We start from the raw sequence: 20,154 nt of genomic DNA, 5'->3' as shown, positions 1-20,154 counted from the left end.
CCCAGAGACTGGGATGACTGAATACAAATTTATGATCTGAATGACCAAACTGACGATCTATATCAGACCTGAGGTAAACTGCTCTCCTTATTCTGTGTTAGTGGATGATTTAATTTCTTTTTGATATTGTTGAACTGTGAGCTGGTTTTGCTTTCTTAATTTTCCTGTGTCTTTTAAAGGATTTGGATGAACTTGAACCCATGGCGGAACTAGTGCTGAGGACCTGAATTTTGGGATGAAGAATCATAATAATGCAGAATGGTATTATATTGTAGTTGAGATTCCTCTATACAGTTTATAAATAATTTCCTTCTCCTAGCTAGGGGAACACCGTGAGTGTCTTTGCCTGACTGTATTCCAAATATGTAGTTCATCCTAGGGGAAATGGAAACCAAATTGGAAGGGTAATCCAAGGGCTCTGAAGAAAACAGACTTCCTTGTTTGGTTTTTTTTTCTGTTTTCCTTCCAAAGTGAAGGAGGAAGGCACAATTTTTTTTACAATTCCTCGACAACAGATGCTGAGGTTTATGCAAAAGATTTTGGAGATGGAACACGGGGAGAAATGAACGTGAAATTCCCATGGGTGTTTTCATTCTTTATTTCCATATTTTAAAGATTCCTTGTCTAATCTGATCGATAAACTATTGATGCATACAAATGAAATTAGAATCCCATGGTCCTGAAAAGGAAATGAATGTAAAGTAGGCTGAGGAATAGCAGGAGAGAGAAAGGACTGTGGAGGAAAAATACTTTGAGCAATAGCTGAAGAAAAAAAATTAGAAAGCAAAGACGACTCAGGAGGGGAGAGAGCAATGGGGAATGATATTTATAATATATGTTATAGAGAGGAACCCTGTCTGTCAAGTGTCTGCAGGGAAAGGTCAGAGCATGGACCAGGGGGCCCAGCAATGGGACAAGAAGCAGCAGGCAGAAACTGATGACAAGAAGTTCCACCTGAATATGAGAAAAAGCCTTTGCTGTGCAGTGACGGAGCACTGGAACAGACTGCAATCCCTCACTGGAGATATTCCAGAACTGTGTGGACACAATCCTGTGCCACGTGCTCTGGGATGGCCCTGCCGGAGCAGGGACGTGGGACTCGGCGGCCCACTGTGCTCCATTCAAACCTCGCTCGTTTTGGGGTTATGTGGCTGCCCAGGGAGCTGGGCAGGGTGGTGGTGAAGTCCCCGACCCTGGGGGTGTTTAAGGAGCGACAGGACGTGCTCTGATCTGTTTGACAAGGTGGTGATCTGTCAAAGGTTGGACTCACTAACCTGAGAAGTCTCTTCCGAATGACTGGATGACTCCGTGGAGCGCTGCGGGCAGCGGTAACTGCCGCCGAGGAGCGCCTGCCGAGTCCCGATAAAGCCGCGGCCGCTGGCCGGCGGGTCTCGAGCACCTCCTCAGCCGCCGCCACCGCCTCCTCGGGCCCGCCCGGCCCGGCCCGGCCCGGCCGCCGCCTCCCGCCCCTCGCTCCGCCCCGGCCGCGGCCCGACCCAGCGGGAGGAAGATGGCGGCGCTCATCCCCCTCAGCCAGCAGGTACCGGGCTGCCGGGGACGCGCGGCCCTCCGCACCGGCGGCCGGGGCGGGCGCGGGGAGGGGCAGCGGGGCTGCGTCGTAGCCGGGTGCAGCCGGGCTGGAATTGGCGTCGGGTGCAGGCCCTGTGCCGGGAGGGGCACGGCCCGCGGGGAATAAGGGTCGGGGCGCGGCGGGGAGCGGGACCCGGGCGGGGCAAGGGCGGCGAGCGGTCCCCGCTGTGCCCCGGGACCGCGGTGGGCGCTGCTGGGGGGCCACAAGCTGCGCCGGCGCCCTCCCCTTATGGAGGCCCTGGAGCTGCGTCCCTGGGGAGGGGCTGAGGGTCTCCTGGCGCTTCCCCACCCCGAGCCGCCGGGATTACCGTGGGCCGGGGCTTTGAAGGCGACAGGGCTTGGTGCTCGGCACGTCACCCCGTTTTCTTGTTGGTACCGGGGGGTGATGCCGCCTGGAACTGCTGAGCTGTTGTGACGGTGTGCCGTGACCGTGTGGGGTGTACAGGAGGTGCGTGAGGAGCGGGGACACCGGGAGGGGCCTGAGAGATGAGCGAGAGGTGTTCGCCTGTCAGGAGGAGAAGCTTCTGCAGGGCAAGGGACAGGGCGCGTATCCCTGACCCCTGGGAGAGGCTGTTTCCAGCTCTGGTTGAATGCTTAAGATCCCTTGCTTGATTTCTGTTGTTAAAAGTTTTTTTTATTTGATTTCTCACCTAAATATTTCAAGCCTAAGCAGTGTGATCACTGTTTATTATTTTCCATAGCCATGCGAAGAGAGTCCGTGTACTTATTTGCTTCAAAGCAAAAGAAAAGCAACACCACCCCACTACCTTCAATGTCTTAAAACCAGAACTATTTTCTATACTGTACCTAGGCCAGTCAGACATTCTGAATGACTCCTATTAGTAGTTCAGATTATTTAAATATATCGATTTCCTTTTAATAATGATCTTTGAGTTGTGATACTCTAAAAATTTGTCTCGCAGTGGAGTTATGTGGTGCTTGGATAACATAACTTGCTGTGTGTCTCACTAAGAACATGTACTGCTGTTTAGTTTCTGTTTTGCAAGAGTCCTAATTAACATTGGTTTGATTAAGTGAACATATTTGAAAACATCCATGTGAACACAAACTGTTATCAGAAAATTTCAAGTGATTAATGTGGTGCAAAATATGTAAGTCAGATAAACTCTGGATGTGAAAGGGTTTATAGTTGTGAAATTCAATAATACATTGGTAAAAATCAAATCATTATCAAATAATTACTCTAGAAATCCAGTTTCTCTAGTTTAAATTCTCATTGATCTTTGAGTCTGGCATCAAGAGTATTTCTTTTGCTACAAAATATAAGACCACATTCTGTAAACATATCAGTTATTTTTATGTAGTATTTTCTAACTAATTCAGTGGAAGCATTGTAGTTCTAAAACTTGTTTTCGTATATTGAACTGTCAAGGCTAATCTAGCTGTAAACAGAATTTCCTTTAAAGTAATAAACTTCCTCTTCTAATGGCCTCCGTTTTGTGATTACTAAGGAGATGTGTGTTAATTAGAGTAAAAGCCAGAAATGGAATTAGACAGAATAGGAGAGAGTATGTGTGTTGTAACATTGAGGTGTATCCACTCAGAAAGCTAAAAAATAAGACTATTGATACCAATATATTAAGAGCTGCAAAGAGTATGGGTAATTCAAGCAGCTTAAAATATTTTATCATTAATCATTTATCATAATAATACTTTATTTAAAATAATTAATGTGATCCAGAGATCCTTGTGACCCCGAGATGACTTCAGGAAAGGGAATTAATTGTTCTGGTGGCAGGTGCTTACTTGTGCCTTTTTGCCAGACCTGCACTAAGGGACTTGGAGCAATATCCATGCGTGTGCACTGTGCAAACACAGTGTGCAGGCTGAAGACTTCGACTTCTGAACAGGAAGTCAACTTGGAGGTTAAACAACAAGGCACTAGGGCTCTAACAGGTTGTGCTTTGACATTGTCAACAGTGCACTCTTCAACATTTTTGCCTCTGCCGGTGTTGACAGTCTAGGGTTGGTCCTTTGTGAGCAGATGTCACCAAATTACAGAATCCTCTTGAATGATGGTGATGTCACCACATGTGGTGATGGGTAGATAGAGAGCTGTGCTATTTTTATCACTTGAACCCATTTTGTCTGGTCTGCTTCATCACAGAGATGCAGTCATTTAGGTAAATCGGTCAGAAAGACTGAATCTTTGTAAAATTCTGCAAGTAGAGAATTGATCTTGAGGTGCTTTTCAGCAGTGGTTGGGGGAATAATTTGCTGTAGAAGAAATTTCACAGCATTGAAGCACATCACCCTGGCTTCCTGCCACCTCTGCCAGGTAAGTCAGCTCCGTGTCATGGCTGACAATATCAAATGGGGGTGACAGGAATGTCTGGTGATGGGATGAGATCATTCAGTCCTGCTGCTGGAGCAGTTTGTTCTCTATCTTGGTACGAATCCAGTCTCTGCATGCTCTAGGTCACTCGCTGCATCAGTTAGAGGAGCTTGTGGTTGGTGGTTGACTCTTGTGTCTGAGCTTTCTGATAAACAAGAGATGCATAGTTTGGTGATAGTTGGCTGAGAACATGGTTTTATTCAGAGTGGAACAGGCTATTTCCTACTTCCACCTTTTCTCTGAGTGATGTGTTTCCTGCTTGGGCAGGAACACAATGCTTATATGTGCTGATTGTTTACATGCCAGCACAAAGAATAGTCAGATTTATGAGTTATGTTTGGAACATCCTTCTGAAATCCTGTCTGCCGTCAGGGAGAGCAAGAGCTTCCAGAGGGTGCTGATGTTGGAAAATGCAGCAGCTTATTTTTTTGATGGATGTAAGTGAAGTACGATCAAGATGCTTAGGAAACTGTTCTGAAAATGCCATATTTTTCTATTCAAATAGACCTGTAATCTTTAGAGAGTCAGTGTTTGCTTGTGCTCGGTTCAGAGAAATTAGTTATTATGGATAGCTCCTTAAATTAAGATTTAGCATGTTTATTGTAAACTCATAAGAAGGTCCTCTTGGTGTAAAATAAAATTTTTGTGCTCTTGATTGGTCTTTTCTTTCATCATCTTTCTGCCTTCCTTCCTCTCAGAGTAAGCAGAACATCTGGAAATCCATGAGGATAACAAGGAAGAAGGTGACATTGGGAGAGGAGATAGCAGTGATGGGACTTAGTGTGAAATACTCCTTTTCAGGTGTCTGACTGCTGTCCTGGAGGTGGAGAGTGGTCATCCCAAGCAGGTTTTATGACATCTCTGTTGTTTTGCTCATTGACATCTTTATTGAGTTGTTTTGTTGCTTTCTTTTTAAGGCCTCTGAGTGGTCTAAGGACTGACCTGTTTTTGACCAGATTGCTTTTGCTGTTGGCATTGAGGCTGAGGAGAGCAATGTGTAGGGATAACCTGCACAGGGTTAGAACTCCCGTGGCAACTCTAGGAGGCCTGTAAGAAGATAGGATTTGGGGCTTCTGCATCTTTTGGCATTCCAGCTGCCATTTGCTTGGAATGTCAGCAAGAGGAACTGGGATCTGCTTGTTTAGGACACTGAAAAGGCAGGGCTTTCCTTGGGTCTGCAGTTTTCGTGTAATGCAGTGGTTACACCAAGTTGAAATCCTCCAAAAGCATTGTCAGGGAATTGTGAGAGTTGTTAATTTGCCATTCTTTTAGTATATATGTTTTTGGGTTGGGTTAGGGGTTTTTTTGTTTGGTTGGTTTGGTGTTGGTTTTTTTGTTGTTCTTTTTTTGTTTGGTTTTTTGTTTACTCTGTTTCAGTTTAAGATCCTAGTCTTGAAAATGTGTTAACACAGGCTGTGTGTGTGTGTATGTGTGTGTGTGTGTGTAATTGTCTGCTGAAAATATTCAATAAGGATGTATATGGTGCAGTAGGTAGTCAGGTCAGCATTTTGTTGAAAGCTGGGCCTTTGTTATCAGTCCTTCTCATACTGAGATCTGAAATACTTTGGCAAATAATTCAAAGCTGTTCTTCAAAATCTTATTCCTATGTAGTGTCACTAAGTAAAAGTGTGAGGAGAGGTGGGAATCCTGATGAATGAGAAGTTCTAAGAGATGACAGTAGTCTGTGGTCTTGGTGGATCGCTGTTATCCACGCTTAAAATTCAAGTGTCCAGTGTGTAACACAGCAAATTAACACACTAGTTTAGGTTCTCAATAGAAGTAATAGGCAAAGTGCTATACGTTTCTTTTCCTATAAATTCTGATTGTTGTTTATTCTGTTTTCTTACTTGTGTTTCAGTTTTCTACCGGGAATCCAATTTATGAAACATATTACAAACAGGTATGTTCTTAAAAAGAAGTAAAAATAAAGTGCAGTTTCTTCTTCCCCAAGATTCCCTTCTCTTTCTTTTCCCCATTGCAGTGCTAAAACTCTATGAATTCTGAGTGGTGATGCAATTTCTGTAACTCCTTTTGACCTAGAGGCAAGATTGCATTTCTTAAATCTGTTTTCACAACAGCCACGTTTCAATTAAATGTTAATTTTTCTCCTTCAGGTAGATCCAACATACACAGGGAGAGTTGGGGCAAGTGAAGCTGCTCTGTTTCTTAAAAAGTCTGGTCTCTCTGATATCATCCTTGGAAAAGTAAGTTGAAGGAATTGGATAATGCAGTAGTTGTCTTTACGCTTCTTTTAAGTGAAAGGAAAAATTTAAAAAGAAAATTTGGTTTTTCTGTAACGTTTTTGTTTTTAACTCAACAATTCAGTAACATTGTTTGTCATTACTTGAAAGCTGAATGAACTCTTTAAGAAGAGGTACAGTAGGAGCTGTTGAGCTAAGTTTTCTTTGAAATTCACAGCAGCTTTTATTTTGTATCTCCACAGATATGGGATTTGGCTGACCCAGAGGGTAAAGGATACTTAGATAAACAGGTAAATGAAGTAAACAGGTAAATGAAGACTTCCTGTATTAACTTTCCCAGATTAGCCTTGTTTCAATCAAGCCCTGGTACCACTAGTAGTTATCTTTATCTTTTTCAGGGTTGAGTTTTGCTTACAAGATGAGTTTTTTTCCCCAGGACTGCTCATATCCAAGTGTATTACTCAGTGAGGCTGCGGGAGAAGTTTGGTTCTAATTTTCTGTATCTCTTTTGTTTTGTAAATAATTGGTGTGTGTACTGTGTAGGTACACAGTCATTGAGCCACAAATGAAAACTATGATTTGATTTTAGAAGACTTTTGTGCATGAAAAAATTTAGCATTTTTACTAGAAGTGGCTTGGAATACCAAATAGCAAATTACTTGTAGATACAAATGAACTCTTTCAAAACATTGCTCATTTTAAAGAAAAACTGTTGTATTGTAATTAGGAGAGAGTTCTTCATAAAAACTAACTTGCAGTTTTCTCCTCTTTGTTTCCTGTTACTGTAAAGTTTTTCTGGACTCATCCTTAAAAGCAAAGGGGTGGTTGCCATTATGGGGCTGTACATGTGGGGTTTTCTTTTTACTGAGTTGCACATATATAGTGTTAGTAAAAGTGGTAGGTGGGTTATTTTTTGCGATTGAAACCGGTTTTTAATAGACAACACGATTGTTTGTAGGGTTTCTACGTTGCGTTGCGCCTTGTAGCATGTGCTCAGAATGGCCACGATGTAAACCTGAGCAGTCTGAATTTGACTGTGCCACCTCCTAAATTTGTAAGTAGTATCCACCTACATGCAGGTATGTGTTGTATGAGAATTGAGGCTTCAGTTGGAACATTGGAATGATATTGTATTCCATAAATGTCATGGTTCTGGGACTTCAGGCTGCTGTCAAACAGCTCCTTAGGGCACAGCAGCCAGGGCTGCCGCAGTCTTGTCATGCTGAGTGACAAGAAACCAGCCCCTTCCTGGACTGCAAAACCAGAGTGAGTTTAAGTCTGGTCAGCTTGGTCAGGAAGCTGATGTGGCTAAACTCTTAATTAATTTAAAAAAAGGAAACAAAAAAGATTATTTCGGGGCTGGCTTAGCAAGAATGAGTAGTAAAAGGCATTGCTGCAGCTTTGCCTTGCGCTAGCTGCTGCAGAACCTCTTTGGTTTGTATTGGTTCTGTGTTTGGACACTGAATGCATCTGTTGGATGTCCTTACTCAAGTACTGTAATGCTATAAAATGAGAGTAACTTCTATTTAGGTACACGTGCAGCCTATTTTCCTCAATGTAGTTAAGCTTCATGTCTATAACCATCTCAGACTTAGTGCAATTAATAAGTACTAGAGGCAGAAGTATGTATATTTATCTATTTTTATATATATAAAAATAAAAAAATTTCTCATTTTTAGCATGACACTAGCAGTCCTTTGCTGATCACACCACCCCCCACAGAGACTCACTGGGCTGTTAGGGTAAGTGTAAAAGAGAACACATTCAATCCATTTTTTAGAAGTAAATATTTTTCCTGTATGTAATTTTCCCAGTGAGAGAAATTTGTATCAAATGTATTTCCTATTTCAGAAGTCCTCCCTTTCTGTGCAAACCTGTGCACAATAGAGAACACCAAGGTGTAGTTTTAGATATGGAATAAGTATTAAACAACCCTTTGACAGCCACTGGTGGGATGTTTTTAAGAAAATGAATTTTAATCTTCTGCCTGGATTTCTTCCAGAATCCTACAATTAGGCACTTTGTTTGTATAAAGGAACCCCACTGGGAACAGCAAAGCGTTTCACCACATCCAGTCTGAACTGTTAATTTAAAGCTTGAGTTCCTAGTTTCGAATTAGTATTCAATGATACAAGCAATATATATAATTTGGAAAAAATAACTTTTGATGCCTATGTGGGGATGTTTATATTTAGGTAATTTTCAACTCCAAACATTTCCAAAAGGTAGAAATTTAATAAAAAAACTTGCAGTTATATGTACTTTAAAATGGGAAGAATAAGTTTTAATTCTATAGAGTTTATCAAAGATACTTTAAAGCAGAAGCTCACCTTGTCTGCTGCATGGTAAAATCTCCAAGCTGTCATAACCTTTAGATTTAGGAGCGTAATTTCAAAGCTTTCTCTGTGGGTTTACATTTAAATACAGTTCAGTGGCACTTGCCAGAAAGCTTGGAAATTTAAGATGAATACATGACTGACCAGTCTTTATTTCTTGCAAGATCTCATTTTCATTACTCACACAGACACACTTTTTTACTTATTCAGACTATTTCTTACCAACTAGGTGGAAGAAAAAGCAAAGTTTGATGGTATTTTTGAAAGCCTTTTGCCAGTAAATGGTTTACTTTCAGGAGACAAAGTAAAACCAGTACTGATGAATTCAAAGCTACCTCTTGATATCCTCGGAAGGGTAAGTAAGTTGTTTAGATTTAGCTACTCTCTATTTAGCTTCTTGTAATTGCAATGTTAAAAATGTAATTTATCAACAGAGATCAGGTTTTGGCTGAGATTTTGCATCATGTGCAAGCTATAAAGCAGGAACATTAAGACTCTGAAGTCTTCCACTTAGAAATAAGAGTAGTAATTTCAACCCTAGAGTAGATTGGCTTCATTGCCTCTCTGTTCATTTACAAGTGGAAATTTGATTTTGGTTGTTTAAAAACAAGGAAAAGCTTTCCTGAATCATAATAGCTGTTAGGACATTAGATTCAGCTGTTTCATCATTTTTACAAATACGAGTTATTAGATATACCATTAAATCCATCCTCTGTTAGTACAGGAGAATACCTTAAAACATCTTCCCTTATTCATAGTGCAAATTGTCAAGTTGGTTTTTCTTTCATGTGTGTTTATGAATAGTTTCAAGGTCTGAGTTTTGTCTATCCATTGTATATTTACAAGGGAAGCAAAACTTAAGTATTTTTCTGCCTCCATTAAAAACACGTTCTTTAATGCTTTGCATATTGATATTTTGAGTACATTCTGTGTCAGAGTTCTATCTGTGTTACATACTTTTATCTCTTCAGGAAGAAGTGCCTCTTGCTCTGTATTATCTACAAAATCTAAGTATGATTTGTTTTAATTCTGTACTTGAGTATTGTGAAGTCTTGAAAGGCTTCAGATTTTATCTTGTTATTGTCACAATAGAAATGCAGGAAGCTTTTTCCTCTTCCAGAAAAATTTGTGGACGAGATAAGGCACCGAAGAAATGGAGAAAGGTCTAATCAAGGAGCTTAAATTTGTCAAGGGTCCAGTGATAAAGCAGAGTTCTCACAATTGAGCCTCAAGTCTTGGCTTTTTGTGGACTCCACTGTCCCCAGGTCATATTGATGATTAAACAGCGCTGTGTTGGAGTTCACAAAGTTTTGTACCTCTCTAAATCTCCTGCAAGTTTCATTGATTTGCCTCACCTAATAATGAACTAAATTAAACATTGATAAATGCTTAAATTCTTTCCAACAGGAAATTAGGGGGCCAGAGGGAGTTGCACATAGTTTTAGTTTTTAGTAGAAAACCCTAATTATCTAGGAATGAAATAGGAATGAGAGATGTATTGAATTTTCTGTTGAATTTTCTTGTGAGGAATTTGAATGGTCTGCTAGCCCACACCCTCTGGGCAGTTCTGAAAGCCACCTCTAAATGCTTTTACTCAGCTTGGTGGCTCTGTAATTGCATCATAGAAAGATGAAAAACCTCTCTGAATTTGCAGCTAGAATTTGTTAGAGCCAGTATTGATTAATGTGGCCAGTGCTCTAATCCAGTCTTTTTCATCAGAGAATTTTTAGATAGGTAGTATAATTAATATGATCTTCACCAAAATCTATGAGGAGTCTTTAGAGGGCATGTTAATACAGTGAACACATAAAGTGTAACTTGGTCTGCAAATCATTTTTTCATCTTAATTGCTGTAGGTCTGGGATCTCAGTGATATTGATAAAGATGGTCACCTGGACAAGGATGAATTTGCTGTGGTAGGTTGCTTTAAATTCTCAATTCACTGTCTAGTCTGTCAAAGCAAATAGCTGATTTCTTTCTCAAGAGCTTTGCAGCTTTCTGTACTACAGTCAACTATTCTAATCTAAGTCGTTCACATGGAGCTATTTAACGACCTTCCTCAAGTCCACCTACTGACTCTTGCCTGTGTCAAGATTAAACTTGTTGGAATTACGTTCAAAATTAATTGCTCTGGTTTACATTTCTAGTCTTACTTTCTTTGTTTTACTAATATGTAAGTGACTGACACAGGAAGATCTTGTTGCTTTTTCTAATAATTGTGAATGTTATCTGACCTTTTTGCCTTTGCAGGCAATGCATTTGGTTTATAGAGCTCTTGAGAAAGAGTCAGTTCCTTCACAATTGCCCCCTTCTCTCATACCACCTTCGAAAAGAAAGAAGACATCAGTCTTTCCTGGTGCAGTTCCTGTTCTCCCTGCAAGTCCTCCCCCAAAAGACAGCCTCCGTTCCACCCCATCCCATGGCAGTGGCACCAGTCTGAACAGCATAGGGAGCTTGTCTCCTAAGCACAGCATCAAACCAGCACCGGTACATGTCTTTGTTTCTTATTTTTGTAGATTTGAGTATTTGTAAGCTGTAGGAAAAATAAATACATTTTTTGATTTCTGCCTCATGTGTTCGGATGATTTGGGTGAAGAGGGTGAAATGAGAATGGTAAGACTTGGAAGAACATTGGGTGAATTTTAATCAGTGACCACGAGGTAGCAAATCTTAGGGGGAATTTTCACTTTATGTAGAAAGTGGAACCATGGAGAGGTTTTGTTTGTGTATCTGCTTTAACACCAAAGAAATCATTAATCTACTTATAAATCTCCTGCTATTAGCGTGAGGACTTTATATGCCTAATTGGGTCTGTATTTCCAAAGAATTAATGCTTTTCAACTGATGAATAGCTGTTTATCAGTGGTTTTTTTCAGATAAAAAGTGTGAAGTTAAAACATGCAGTGAAAATACTTATTTACTAGTCAGACTGGAGTATGCAAGATGTTCAGCACATCTAGCTCTAGATAATGTCATATATGCTTAGTGTGTTCATAAAGACTATTTCTGTTCTTTTGAAATGCCAACCTTTGTTTTGCAGCCAGCTGTTAATTGGGTGGTACCAGTGTCGGAAAAAGTGCGATATGATGAAATTTTCTTAAAAACAGACACAGACATGGATGGATTTGTGAGTGGCCAAGAAGTAAAGGACATTTTTATGCATTCAGGTCTATCTCAGAATCTCTTAGCACATATATGGTAAGAATTCTGTACTAGCTGTATTTTTGTAGCTTGCTGGTCTGGGAAGTCAGATTCAGAATGTGATCCTAACATTAAAAAGACACCAGAAGCAAACAAAAAACCCCAACTTCTTTTACTTGTCCACATACTACAATAGGTGGACTATATGGAAACTAAGGGAGAAATAAATACTCCCTTTGCTTTTCTGGGAGCACGGGAAATAGGTCAGTCTGTGAATTGTGATTGTCTTTTGAAGTTCTAGTGCTCTAAATATTTTCACAGACTAACACTACTCTGTTTGGTCAAATATGTGTAATAAAATACTGCACTGTTTATGGAAATCTGACTAGAGTAAGTAAGCTCTGATGAGGATGAACCAAAAAGAAATTACGTGTATATATGTATTTCAGGCTTTTTAGTAGAGCAGAAATAAGATTTTTTTGTCTGTAAGTATGATATTTTTTTTAACAGGTCTTTGGCCGACACGAGACAGATGGGAAAGCTCAGCAAAGACCAGTTTGCACTCGCCATGTATCTCATTCAGCAGAAGGTCAGCAAAGGGATTGATCCTCCACAAGTGTTAACTCCAGATATGATCCCTCCCTCAGACAGAAACACACCCATCCAGGTAAGTCAGCAATTTGTTGTAGATAACACTGAGCTTAGGTGCTTTAAAAGTAATGGGCTTTGAGTGTGAATTTTGTGTGGGGTTTTTTTAGTATTATGATAAAGAATTGCCAATATTTTTTCTTATCTCCTCTTACAAAATTCTTATAACATTTGAAAATATAGCTAATTTTTTAACAACCAAGATAGCAGGTGAAGAAAAATGCAGTAAAATACTCCATAAACCAAGGAGTAATAATGCTGGAAAAACATATACCATAAAGAATAATCCTTTGTCATACAGAAGGTTGAGTCAGGGAACTTGTAACAGCAAATATTAAAAGCTGGTTGAGCAGCATGTCTCTGTTTGTGATCAGCACCATATTCCTCCCATGGAAACATAAAATTTTTTAATGGCTAAATGAGGAGTGATGACTTCCTAGTTTCTGAGATTCATCCTTTGTAGCAGTCCACAGTCCTGTATCCATCACTGCTAATACCACTTTACTGGAGCATCTGATCCTTTGCTGACCCTGCTTTGTTTCTTTCCTTGATAGCATGTCAGTGCACTTCTGAAACTGAATTAAAGAGTTATGTCTGTCATGTCACTACATTCACCTTTTCTATAAATTATACTGTGCTTTTCTTTACTTCTATTGCTTTCCCTAACCAGAAACCTTTGGAACTCTATTTATTTTAATTATTGCTGTTGCTATGATCCTCCTAAAGTTTTTCCTATATCCTTTTCCTATAGACTCTATCAGGTTACTTGGCCCCTGTAGGAACTGAGATCTCAGCACTAACAGAAATGCGGCGTGTGAGTAATTGCAGTGTCCAAAGGAATGCACATTTCTAATGTTTGCTTTTTTTAACTTCAAAAAAGTTTTTATTTCTACACCTTTGCCTGCCTTTGCTCTTGAGTTCTGTGCCACTTGCTCTTGGTGTGGTGATAATGTCACAGCAATGTGAAGTGCCCAGCACTGGCTGCCAGCCTGGTGATATTCCTTCCTTCAACAACTGGAGATGTATTGATCTGGCAGGAGGTTCCTGGAACAGGCAGCTCAGTGCTGTTGAAATTACTCCTGGACTAGTCCTCTGCAGCTTTGAGCAGTAAATACATCTTGGTGTGAGAGCTTTAATCTTCCTGCTATTTTCAGTTAATTGATTTTTTTTCCATAGAGTATGTGTTTAGCTGAGTGTAAAGAAAAGAAACTGTATGCTTCTGTGAGCTTTAAGTGACTCTTATCCTAATCAGTGCAGCAGCTCATTTTAATTTATTTCATAGTCATATTGGGAGACACGTGGCTGTGATCCTGTCCAGCATTCAGTACAGGTCTCCCAGCAAGTCTGTATCTGGCCTGACAGTATAAAAGTGATTTTTGATTTGCTGGAAGAATTTGTTGTTGTTATTTGTGATTATTTAATGGCATATTACCAAAAAAAGGATCCCCCAAAAGTGAGGACTTTAATTAAATTATTTAAACTGCATATTCACCTATTGTTTCCACAAAAATGTCACATTTACAATCTTACTCTGCTGGTCTTGGCTTGTTGGTTGAGTTCTTGTTTGTTTTTTAATGTTTAATAAAGCCAAGCTTTCTGTGGTTATCACAGCTGTCTCGAAAGTGAGTGAAGCAGGCAAACTCTGCATTCTTCTCTTTGAAACGCTATATAAAAATTGTAGGTCTCCTGGTTTGTCAGACTAGCAGTGAGTTCAGTGCTGCAGTTTTTGCTCAGTTGTGGTGAGCTTTTTGTCAAAGAGCAATCCTTTTTATAATAACAATAACAACCAGTTTTGTACGTAACGCTGACATCCTTTCTTAGCTTATCTAGAAGGCAGGGGATGCCCTCTGTATCTTCCCTGATCTCTGCTTGAATGAATGTAGAAACAACCTACAGAAAATGGGGTATAATTGCAAAAATTGCCTTTAATTTGTGACAGGGCTCTAGAAGACTGGAATTACAATCTGATTTCATTATGTCCTCTGTAAACTTTACTATTGACTAGAGCAGAACTAAGTTTTAGGTTTTGAATTTTAATTCTACCATTTCTGCCATTTCTGCAATTTCCTTGTTGGCATTGTGCCTTTCCTTTCATTGCTGTGCGTTCAGTTAAACAGGCATATTAAAAATTCTCCTGTCTCAGGGGTAGAATTGTGTGGCATGTTCCTTGCTTGTTACAGAGTAATTTGATGTCTCTTATGGAATTTTGCAAATGCAAATAATGAGGATTTTGTATCCCACCTTTGTCCTCAGCCTTTGTTAAAGGAAGAGCTTTGTTACTACTTGACATTTTAATAGATTGTTTCATTATTAACAGGATAGTGCAAGTTCTGTTGGATCAGGAGAATTTACAGGGGTGAAGGAGCTGGATGATATTAGTCAAGAAATTGCACAGCTGCAGAGGTAATAGTTGTGGACTGTTAACACTGTCTTGGTGTAGAGCACCTAAGTCTGTAGTACTGATGTGTCGGTTTATTTTCTCTTAGTCATTTTGTCATTATTCGTTGCTGTAATTGGTGATGAATTTCCCAGTGGTACCCTACAGGTCTATCAGGTGACTTGAGAAGATTGATGATGGGCACAGATGGCATTTTTCAAGGAATAATTGATACCAATGAACTTCTTCTTCTTTAAAGAATACTTGAGAATAGAGGCTGGCATTTTTGTCTGCATTGTGTTTCCAGACTAATATTTAATTGATTTTTACATGTGTGTTGTGTTATTTAACTAATCACAAATACATGTTCTTGTTTATCTGACAGAGAAAAATATTCTCTGGAGCAGGACATTAGGGAAAAGGAAGAATCAATCAGACAGAAAACCAATGAAGTTCAGGTAAAAACTGCTTATCATCAGTAGTTTTCATGTTAATCTAAGTAATATGTAGCAATATAGGATTTTTTTCTGTTGTTCTGTCACTTTCTTTCTTGGGATTTTCCTCTAACTGGCAGAAAAAGATTTATTTTACTCTTCTCCATCAGAGTGTTTTCATCTGATGCTGGCTAATATAAGCATAGTATATGTGAACAATTTGAATGTCTTTTTTTGTTAGTGTTTAACTAACATGTAATTGAGGAAATTGGTGTTTGGAGAGATTGGTTTTGATAATTAGGATAACTCAATGCAATGTGCTGTGTGTCACAGTCCCTTTTCCTTCTTGTGAGCAGTGATTTATTTCCTGATGTCTTACAGAAGTTCCTGCAGAAACAAAATAGGCCAATGCAGAGTGTAGCCTATATGATATAGAAAATATTCTGAATTTTGTTAAGTTCTTTGTCTGTGGCTGATGCTTCCTTAAGACAACAGCTAAATATGCGTTACAAGTTGTGGAATTTTCTTCAGGAGCTGCAAAACGATTTGGATAGGGAAACAAGTAACTTGCAAGAGCTGGAGGCTCAAAAACAAGATGCCCAAGACCGCCTGGATGAGATGGACCAGCAGAAAGCCAAACTGAAAGATATGCTGAATGATGTAAGGCAGAAATGCCAGGAAGAAACACAGGTGGTAAGTGGATGTTAATTTTGGACCGGCTCAAGAGTAAAATGTTTTCTATTGAGGGAAATTCTGTTTATTTAATGAATAAACTTTCTTTTTACCACAAATAACAATTTTTACGCAAATGCAGTGGCCCAAGAAAAGATTTTACCATCCTTAATACCTTCTGTAAAGGTCATAAAGATCATCGGGTTGAGCTCTATGATCTCCAGGGGTCCCTTTCTACAGGAATTGTTGTTCTGAGGATATATCAAACATTTATTCAGCCTAATAGGGCAGTTGAAAATCAGTAGTTTTAACCCATGAGACAGTCTGTGGCAGTGGTGCTGGTTTTGATCACTCTGAATGTCATCAGGATTGAGTTTTCAGGTGGATGCAATTGCCGATGGAAATAGGATGTTACCTTATGGTAGAAACTTCCTGTGTAAGGAAGTCGCAGAAAAAAGTGTATAAGGAAGGTTGTAAACAACTCTGTAATTTTAACTCTTAAAATCAACATTAAACTACTTGATAAATGTTTGAATGGGACCAAGTTCTGAAGATGAACATCTAGGAAACAGCTTTTGATTACCTTTATAAATAGTGGGGTATTTCTCTGATTTAAAATAGTATTTCTAGGTTTTATTGAATGTGCTTTTATCAAGGATTTTGTGCAACAGCAGAAGCAGCATGCATTTCTTCATATTAAGTTCTAAAGATTTTCCTTAGTAGTTGATAGGTTGCTGTACCACTTTCTATTACTTATTGTAAATTCACCATTTAATAAGTCCTATTTATTCCAAATTTCACTTTGATTTTTCTACTGTTTCAGATTTCATCACTAAAAATGCAGATTCAGTCTCAGGAATCAGATTTAAAATTACAGGAAGATGACCTTAATAGAGCAAAAGCAGAGCTGAATCGCCTCCAGCAAGAAGAGACTCAGCTAGAGCAGAGTATCCAGGCTGGAAAAGTGCAGCTTGAAACAATAATCAAATCTTTAAAATCAACCCAGGAAGAAATAAACCAGGTATTCACTGTACTCTATACAATTTTTTGCTTCTTGAAATGAGTTGGAAAATTATTTTTCAGAGGAGGAAAAAGTCCTGGTTCATGAAATAAGCCTTTTTGACTGGTGTTTAGTAGGTAAATTCCTGGTTTGAGTCAGGAAGCATTCAGTTCTGTTGGGGATAAAATGCAACTGTCAGGCACCAGTGTTTAAGGGGACTGTAAGAATGACAGTGTTCTTAAGTAACATGCTAAAACATTTTTCCCTCTCAGGCAAGAAGTAAACTCTCTCAGCTGCAAGAGAGCCATCAGGAAATGAATAAGAGCATTGAAGAATACAATGAAGCTCTCAATGGGATTCATGGTGGGAGTCTGACAAATTTAGCAGACATGAGTGAAGGCCTTGGGCAGACAGAAAGAAGCAATTACGGAGCTGTGGTAAAAAAAAATCCTGTCATTTAGTGTATTTTACACTAATTAAGCTTCTGACTTGCATCTTATCTGAAGTATTGTTTAGCTGGTATTTGGCACATGGTCTTGTGGATTTGTGACCTGTCACATGTTCAGTCTCAGGACAGAGATGGGGCTTTATTTCCAGTTTAGTGTTCCATTTTTTTTCTTCTTCAGCTTATCAAGGTGAAATCTTCTTTTGCTGTAAATTTTCCTTTATCGTGTATTTCCTTATTTCCAAAGGAAGCTTTACAGATTTCTGCTTTACTTTGAGCTATATTTATTACACATCTCGTATTCCCTTTCTGAAAGGATGGTTCTCTTTTGCTTAAATAATTTCAGGATCATCTTTCTCACTTATTATGTTTTTATTTAATCAGCATTTTTTTCCCAAATCATAAAATCTTTCAAGTTCTTAAACATTTTTCGAGTCAATATGTTTTGGGTATGTAATGTTGATTTGGGTATTAACTATTCCTCTAAAACACAAGAATTTTCTTCTTTTTTTTAACCCTATTTCTTGTCTTAAATATGACAAGATGAAAGTTGCATACTTGTTTGATTCTGCTTGCACATCTATGTGGCCTTTCCTCACTATGGAAACATGTTTACTGTTGTAAGCAGAGTATTTGCTATGGGTTTAGTATGAAGTTGAATATATAATGTGTTAGTAAATATTTACCAGGCATTGCTGCCTTTATGCAGTACTTTACACTTGCTCTGTAAAAACGAACTGCTCAAAAGAAGAACAGTGTAGATAAAGACAGTACATTGAGAAACATGTACTAAAGGTCTTAAAACACTTTAGTGCTTAGTTTCTGTGCTTGCATGGCTTGCATAAATATATTTAATTTCCAGTGAAAACTTCCAGATGTTTTCTTGCAAAACCTAGGAGCCACTTACTGGCAGAAAACACCAGTCTATGTTCATAGCAATTTTTTTAAACCATTGTGCCACTTTCCTGTTTCTCAATTCTTCCTTCCTCTTCCTTCTGTCCCCACCTCCCTCCTGCTGTTCTGAGAAGTATTAATTAGGATGTTTTCATTTGCATCTTGTAAAGGATGAAAGAAATCCTGTCTCTTTCTGGTGTTGGGGGCCATGTAAGTGGGTAATTATTTCAGGATATTCCTTATGCTGTGATGGCTTCCAATGTCCCTGGAATTCTGCTGTGCAGGTGCTGTCTGCACTCGGTGTTTCATCAGAGACCTCCAAATTAGACCCAAGCCAGGGGTATCATTCAGATGAATGTCATGAAGAGGTTTCATAACTTCAGTTTGCTGCTTGTTCATGCAGGCTATTTTCTGCAACTTGACAAATGTAGATTTGGCCTCTGCTGAGAAAGCTCTTGTCATCAAAATGTTGGGGTGACTCTTCTGCATGAAGTGCTTTATCATGGGAAATCAGTATTTGGAGCTTTAAGCTCAAAGATGAACTAACAAGAAGCAATCTAGTATCTGACTACTCGGTAGTAATTTGTTTTATTTGTAGTCCACTGATTATTTTTGTATCCTTTCTTTTTAAATAAGTGTCTTACCTGAAGCTGAGCTATAATGGCGGAGAATTTTTTGATAGTGTGATGTTTGGGGTTGGTTTGCTTTTGTTATTAAAGTATTTTGAGAGTTGCATATATTAATATGGGCAACAGTATAACATTTAATTGCTACCGTACTGTTATCTTTTGGTGTTCTGTGTAGCCTTGGGATACACATTTCCTTCTGCTGTGTAATTAGTTCTACTTAGAAGTCACATATTCAGAAAGTTCTTTAGGAAGTAATTTTAAAGACTGTTAATCAGGGACCAAGATAGCATGCAATTTCTGCTTAATGGGTAACTGGGTATTTTTATTTTTATCATGACAAGCTGTTGTGATGTTTCTCCTTTTAATTTTTAGGATGATCCATTTAAGAATAAAGCCTTGATGTTTACCAATAATACACAAGAATTGCATACAGACCCATTCCAGTCAGAAGATCCTTTCAAATCGGATCCATTTAAGGGAGCAGACCCCTTCAAAGGCAGTAAGTGACAAGTGCTTATCTAGGACCTTGAAGATTAATTGTTGAGTAAATAATATTTTCACAAACTTACCTTGCTAAATAGTAGATAAAACAAATTGTTTTTCTCTTCTGCATAGGTGACCCATTCCAGCATGATCCTTTTGCAGAACAGCCACCTGCTCCAGCAGGTAATAGCCCATTTTAATGAGAGGACAGGTGTGGTATAAACGATTTGTAGTCAAACACAAAGATTTACAAACACGAAGGAAGCATAAAGGTTTTCCCTGGCTTGAGATTTTTGGTTTGCATGTGGGAGCATAGAAACCCAACAGGGTGTGCATTCAGAATCAATATGTTAAATGAGAATTGTGTAACTCTCTAAGTCTGAAAGCTTCATTTAACATGTTCAAACTTAGTAATACCCTCTGCAGAGAGATCTCTGGAAGTCTATCAGATTTATCAAAACATTGTGTTCGTGTAAGAAAAATTGTATCAGTGAGTGTGAGGTCAAATATAGAATGTTCTTTATAGACACACTAGTGCTACATTGTATTTACCTTTTCATGCTCCTTCTAGATCCCTTTGGAGGAGATCCCTTTAAGGAAAGCGACCCATTTCGTACTTCTGCCCCTGAGGATTTCTTCAAGAAACAGGTGAAGAGTGACCCATTTACCTCAGATCCGTTCACAAAAAACCCCACTTTACCCTCAAAGGTCAGTAATTTTTAAATCTACACCTAATAGATTTCTTTACTATCGACAGGTTTATTGTCTCAAAGCTAGAAGGAGTGAAATAACACAAAATACTTTTTTCCTAACTGATGAAGTATCATTAATTGTATTCTTGAGATGTAAGTGTGTATTGTTTAGGCAATCAGCAGTGTTCTCTCTGGTTCCATGATAATGAGGTACATTCACCATGAAGGTACATTTAGGTGGATATTTTTCCTCTCT

General features: G+C 39.0%; 1 protein-coding gene across 6 annotated transcripts in view; it reads left to right on the top strand.

The window, feature by feature from the left end:
* The first annotated feature begins 1,428 nt into the window (after nucleotides 1-1,428).
* EPS15L1 (epidermal growth factor receptor pathway substrate 15 like 1) overlaps nucleotides 1,429-20,154 on the top strand; it is a 46,046-nt gene continuing 27,320 nt past the window's right edge. For 3 of the 6 annotated variants that reach the window (XM_059869993.1, XM_059869997.1, XM_059869998.1), the window contains exons 1-20: nucleotides 1,429-1,540; nucleotides 5,805-5,846; nucleotides 6,061-6,150; nucleotides 6,390-6,437; nucleotides 7,106-7,201; nucleotides 7,827-7,889; nucleotides 8,713-8,838; nucleotides 10,340-10,399; nucleotides 10,734-10,970; nucleotides 11,524-11,681; nucleotides 12,135-12,291; nucleotides 13,024-13,086; nucleotides 14,590-14,675; nucleotides 15,035-15,107; nucleotides 15,615-15,776; nucleotides 16,579-16,776; nucleotides 17,028-17,192; nucleotides 19,096-19,222; nucleotides 19,339-19,389; nucleotides 19,778-19,914. In XM_059869993.1, the coding sequence (XP_059725976.1) occupies nucleotides 1,511-1,540; nucleotides 5,805-5,846; nucleotides 6,061-6,150; nucleotides 6,390-6,437; nucleotides 7,106-7,201; nucleotides 7,827-7,889; nucleotides 8,713-8,838; nucleotides 10,340-10,399; nucleotides 10,734-10,970; nucleotides 11,524-11,681; nucleotides 12,135-12,291; nucleotides 13,024-13,086; nucleotides 14,590-14,675; nucleotides 15,035-15,107; nucleotides 15,615-15,776; nucleotides 16,579-16,776; nucleotides 17,028-17,192; nucleotides 19,096-19,222; nucleotides 19,339-19,389; nucleotides 19,778-19,914 (2,169 nt within the window). In that variant the 5' untranslated portion in view covers nucleotides 1,429-1,510. The remainder of the gene's footprint in view (nucleotides 1,541-5,804; nucleotides 5,847-6,060; nucleotides 6,151-6,389; nucleotides 6,438-7,105; nucleotides 7,202-7,826; nucleotides 7,890-8,712; nucleotides 8,839-10,339; nucleotides 10,400-10,733; nucleotides 10,971-11,523; nucleotides 11,682-12,134; nucleotides 12,292-13,023; nucleotides 13,087-14,589; nucleotides 14,676-15,034; nucleotides 15,108-15,614; nucleotides 15,777-16,578; nucleotides 16,777-17,027; nucleotides 17,193-19,095; nucleotides 19,223-19,338; nucleotides 19,390-19,777; nucleotides 19,915-20,154) is intronic. The other 3 variants (XM_059869994.1, XM_059869996.1, XM_059869995.1) reach the window with 3 other exon arrangements.

The sequence above is a fragment of the Haemorhous mexicanus genome, chromosome 29, assembly GCF_027477595.1.
Source record: "Haemorhous mexicanus isolate bHaeMex1 chromosome 29, bHaeMex1.pri, whole genome shotgun sequence".
In the NCBI taxonomy this organism is placed as follows: domain Eukaryota; kingdom Metazoa; phylum Chordata; class Aves; order Passeriformes; family Fringillidae; genus Haemorhous; species Haemorhous mexicanus.
This window is presented reverse-complemented; position numbering and strand designations above follow the sequence as displayed.